This window comes from Solanum stenotomum, chromosome 1 (assembly GCF_019186545.1).
Source record: "Solanum stenotomum isolate F172 chromosome 1, ASM1918654v1, whole genome shotgun sequence".
NCBI classification, from domain to species: Eukaryota; Viridiplantae; Streptophyta; class Magnoliopsida; order Solanales; family Solanaceae; genus Solanum; species Solanum stenotomum.
In genome coordinates, this window is record NC_064282.1 from 64,134,451 (window position 1) to 64,139,501 (window position 5,051).

The window sequence follows — 5,051 nt, forward strand, 5'->3', positions numbered from 1 at the left end:
GTCCATAGATCAACTCCTTAGATGCCCTTTTCTGCATTTCTTTCAGCTGTCTCTTTAATTCCGTGCCTAAACATCTTTCCTGCAAAACATGATAAAAACACATAAAACCAATACAAAAAAGCCCTAAACACACACAACTCTTAAGTGAAATGTATTAAAAATACCGTAAACTCACAGTATATCAGTATTACTGTAGCTGCTAATGAGGCTAAGTTTCATGCCTTGTCTAGATATTCTACACAAATGGTAATGCAGGTAGAGGAGCAACGCAGCCAGGCAAGGAGGTCGTCCACCAAGATGACAGGGCTAAGTTTTATGCCTTTTCGAGCAAGATCAAGGCGGAAACATCTGATGTAGTTATCACATGTACTATTCTTATCTGTGATCGGTTGGCTAATGTGTTGTTTGATCCGATTTCTACTTTTTCATACGTGTCAGTTTAGTTTGCCTTGGGATTTGATGCGATTTATGATGTACTTGATGCCCCCATTCATGTTTCTACCCTATTGAGAGTCTGTCATAGTTACCCATGTATATTGTGTTTGTCCTGTTATGTTTATGGGTTTCCAAACCTGGTCTGATTTGGTTATTTTGGATATGACTGACTTTGATATAATCTTAGGCATGACTTGGTTGTCCCCCTATTATGTTGTGCTTAATTCTAACACTAAGTCCGTGACTCTAGAGATCCCAGGTAGGGAAAAGTTAGAGTGGGAAGGGGTGTACAAGCCTAAGCCAGCTAAGGTCATATCTTCCATTCGGGCTAGGAAACTGGTAGGGCTGGGGTGTTTGGCATATTTGGCTCATATTCGGAATGTTGAGGCCGAGTCTCCCTCTATTGAGTATATTCCTGTAGTGTCTGAATTTGGTGAAGTGTTTCCTACCGATTTGTCTGGTATGCCTCCGAAGAGAGATATAGATTTCTGCATTGACTTGGAACCTGGTACTCACCCTATCTCCATTCCTTCTTATCGCCTGGCTTTGGTGGAGTTGAGAGAGCTTAAAGCTCAAATTCAGGAGCTTTTTGATAAAGGTTTCATCCATCCTAGTGCTTCCCCGTGGGGTGCTCCTATCTTATTTGTTAAGAGACAATATGGTAGTATGAGGATGTGCATAGACTATCGACAGTTGAATAGGGTCACCATTCGGAATAAGTATTCACTGCCTCATAGTGATCTTTTCGGCCAGTTGTAGGGTGCATCAATTTTCTCTAAGATTGATCTAAGGTCAGGTTACCATCAGTTAAAGATTAGGCCTAAGAATGTACCAAAAATGGCATTCAGGACCCGTTATGGGCACTAAGAGTTTCTAGTGATGTCGTTTGGGTTGACAAATGCGCCTGCAACTTTCATGAGTTTGATGAATGGTGTGTTCAAACCATTTCTGGATTCGTTAGTGATTGTTTTTATTGATGACATCTTGGTTTATTTAAAAAGTATGGAAGATCATGACGACCATCTTCGTATTGTTCTGGGTGTTCTTGGGAGGCATAAGTTGTATGCTAAATTTTCTAAGTGCGAGTTTTGGTTGACTTCGGTTACCTTTTTGGGGCATGTGGTTTCAAAGGAACGGGCAATGGTAGATTCCCAAAAGATTGAAGCAGTCAAGAATTGGGTCCAACCTAGCTCTATAACTGAAATTAGGAGTTTTGTGGGGCTTGCCAGCTACTATCGTAGGTTTGTGAAGAATTTTGCTTCTATCGCCACACATTTGACGAGGTTGAACAAAAAGAAGGTACCTTTGAAGTGGACTGACAAATGTGAAGAGAGCTTTCAAAATGTCAAGACTCTTCTGACCACAATACATATTTTGGCACTATCGACAAAAGGTAAAGATTTCATTGTTTATTGTGATGCTTCACATTCAGGTTTGGGTGTTGTGTTGATGTAGGATAAGAATGTCATAGAGTATGCATCGCAACAATTGAAAGTGCATGAGTGAAACTACCCGACGCATGATTTGGAGTTGGCAGCGGTAGTGTTTGCCCTCAAGATCTGGCGGCATTACTATGATGTCAAGTATGAGGTATTTATTGATCACCGTAGCCTACAACATGTATTCACTCAGAAGGACCTGAATATGAGATAGCCAAGGTGGATGGAGTTACTCAAAGACTATCATATTACCATCCAGTATCATCCGGGTAAGGCTAACGTGGTGGCAGATGCATTAAGCTGGAAGGTGGTGAGTATGGGTAGTCTAGCTTGCTTGGGTGTATCCAAGCGACCTTTGACCAAGGAAATACAAACCTTGGAGTCTAAGTTCATGCAGTTGGGCATTTCAAAAAAAGGTGGGGTGTTAGCTAGTATTGAGGTTAGGGCCACATACATTGAGGAGATCAAGGCCAAACAGTTTGAGGATGAAAGTTTTAATGAGCTCAGAAAGAAGGCAGTGTATGGCAAGGCACAAGATGCGACTCTTGATGTGGGGGGTGTGCTCTGCTTTAAAGGAAGAATTTGTGTTCCCCAAGTGGATGACTTGATTTAGAAAATGTTGATAAAATCCCATGGTTCGCAGTATTCCATTCATCCGGGTGTGACTAAGATGTACCGAGATTTGAAATGAATTTATTGGTGGTCTGGCTTGAAAAAAGACATAGTTGAGTTTGTGGCTAAGTGCCAAAACTGTCAACAAGTAAAATATGAGCATCAAAGGCCTGCAGGTTTGCTTCAGTGAATGCCAATTCCAGAATGGAAGTGGGAAATGATAGCTATAGATTTCGTGGTTGGTCTCCCCAAGACCTTGGGAAAGTTTGATTCTATTTGGGTGGTGCTTGACAAACTGACTAAGTCAGCCCACTTCATTCCAGTCAGAGTAGACTATAATATGCAGCAGTTGGCTAAGGTGTATGTGAAGGAGATAGTGAGGTTGCACGGAGTTCCCCTTCCTATCATTTCAGGTTGTGGTACACAGTTCACATCCAAGTTTTGGGGAAAATTGCATAAGGAGTTAGACACTCAATTCACTTTTAGCATAACCTTCCATCCGCAAAGGGACGGGCAGTCAGAGAGGGCTATTCAAGCGTTAGAAGATATGTTGAGGGCATGTGTGATTGACTTTGGAGGATATTGGGATAAGTTCCTACCTTTGTGTCAGTTCTCCTATAATAACAGTTACCACTCCCACATTGATATGGCACCGTTCGAGGCACTTTTTGGGAGAGGATGTAGATCACCCATAAGATGGTTTGAGGTTGGAGATGTTAAACCTTTGGGGTTTGATTTGGTGAAGGATGCTCAGGATAAGGTAAGAAGCATCCAAGCTAAGCTTATAGAATCCAGAGTTGACAAGAGAAGTATGCATATCGTAAGGTAAGAGACATGGCATTTCAGGCCAGTGAACAAGTTCTTCTTCTAGTGTCACCTATAAAAGGGCTGAGGAGATTCCGCAAGAAGGGCAAGTTTAGTCCTCGATACATTGGACCATTTGAGATTCTTCACTGTGTAGGGCCATTGGCTTATAGGTTGGCCTTACCTCGTAGCTTATCTGGAGTTCATCTAGTGTTTCATGTGTCCATGTTGAAGAAGTATCATGGGGACAGTGATTACATAATAAAATGGGACTCAGTTTTGTTAGATAAAGACATTCAGTATGAAGAGGAACCAGTAGCAATCCTTGATCGTGATATCTGAAAGCTGAAGAACAAGGAGATAAAGTCCGTGAAAGTTCAATGGAAGCATCATCCGGTTGAGGAAGTGACTTGGGAAACCAAGAAGGACATGTGAGACAAGTATCCCAATTGTTCAACGATTCAGGTACTACTCTATCCTTACTTTAGCCAGTTTTTCCTAGTTTATCACTCGAGGAGGAACGATGGGTAAATTTGTATCTATTGTAACGACCGGTTCCCATCGTTGTTGAAAAGCCAATGGGGAAAAAAATTGGGCTAGAAAAACTTTTGGGTAGTAACATGGGAATTCCTAGCCTAGTCTAGATTCGGAAGAAATTTGAGTCAGGTGAGGTGTAGGGAAATCTGGTTATGAATAAGAGATTTAATTACAAATTTGATTACATGAGTAGATAAACAAGAAGTTAAGGAGCCCGTACGGCTTACAAAATCAAATTGGGGAGAATAGAACTCTCAAAACTGATCTTAGCGTGAAAGGGTAGTTTTTGAACGTCTAAGGTTGAAGGTGTGTTGTGAAATGGGGGCTTGGAACCCAAATTCCGAGCTTATATCTCCGTCAATCCGCCAGAGTGGGATTAATCTCGCAGGGCGGGGCTGCTGTGGCGGGAAGGGGTCCGCTGTAGCAGGCCAGTTGCAACTTAAATCGGGTAAAAACCCCAAAAATGTTATTTTCTGCAAAATTTCATTCTTGAGAGCTAAGAGATGACTCAAGATAAGTTCTTGACAGTTTTCCACCTCTTCTAGCACTAAAAGTAAGGTTTTTACTCCCCTAATCCATTTTTTTCGATCTGTAGAACATAGATTCTTGGGCAATTATCATTAGGGGATGGTTTTGATATGAAATTAATGGTGGGAAAAGCCCTAATTAAACATTAGGATCTTGGGTTTAGCCATGGATAGATAGATAGATTTATCTGGGTAAATTAGGCCTCATTTATTGATCATTGCGTTAATTGTTTGTTTTTAGACCACAAACAAGCGGAAAGAATCCGGAAAGGGAAGGCTCAAGTGTCTTAGGAGGATTCAAGCTTGGTTTCGAGGTAGGTGATTGTTTGATTTCCTGTTTGTGTGATATATGTCGGTAATTGCTTCAATGTATGAATGCATGTATGTGAATGCGGAGATGTAGATCAAACCTATTGAAAGTGAGTATGAATGAACAATTGTATTCCATGAACCTAATACTTGATTGTATGATTAGGAGTAATGTTCATTATGGGTGTGATTGTGATTGTGGTTGTGCTGATTGAATCGGGTGTCACGTCCGACACATTTATTGGATCGGTGTCGTGTTTCGACACATATATTGGATCGGGTGTCATGTTCCGACACACATATTGGATCGGGTGTCATGTTCCGACACATATATTGGATCGGGTGTCACGTTCCGACACATATATTGAATCAGGTGTCACGTTCCAAC

At 41.3% G+C, this 5,051-nt stretch overlaps 1 protein-coding gene across 1 annotated transcript; it reads left to right on the plus strand.

The window, feature by feature from the left end:
- Nucleotides 1-2,676: 2,676 nt before the first annotated feature.
- Nucleotides 2,677-3,632, plus strand: LOC125855220 (uncharacterized). The gene is made up of 3 exons (XM_049534917.1): nt 2,677-3,023; nt 3,114-3,246; nt 3,333-3,632. Exons 1-3 carry the CDS (start codon nt 2,677-2,679, stop codon nt 3,630-3,632), a joined length of 780 nt encoding a protein of 259 aa, XP_049390874.1.
- The last annotated feature ends 1,419 nt before the right edge of the window (nt 3,633-5,051 follow it).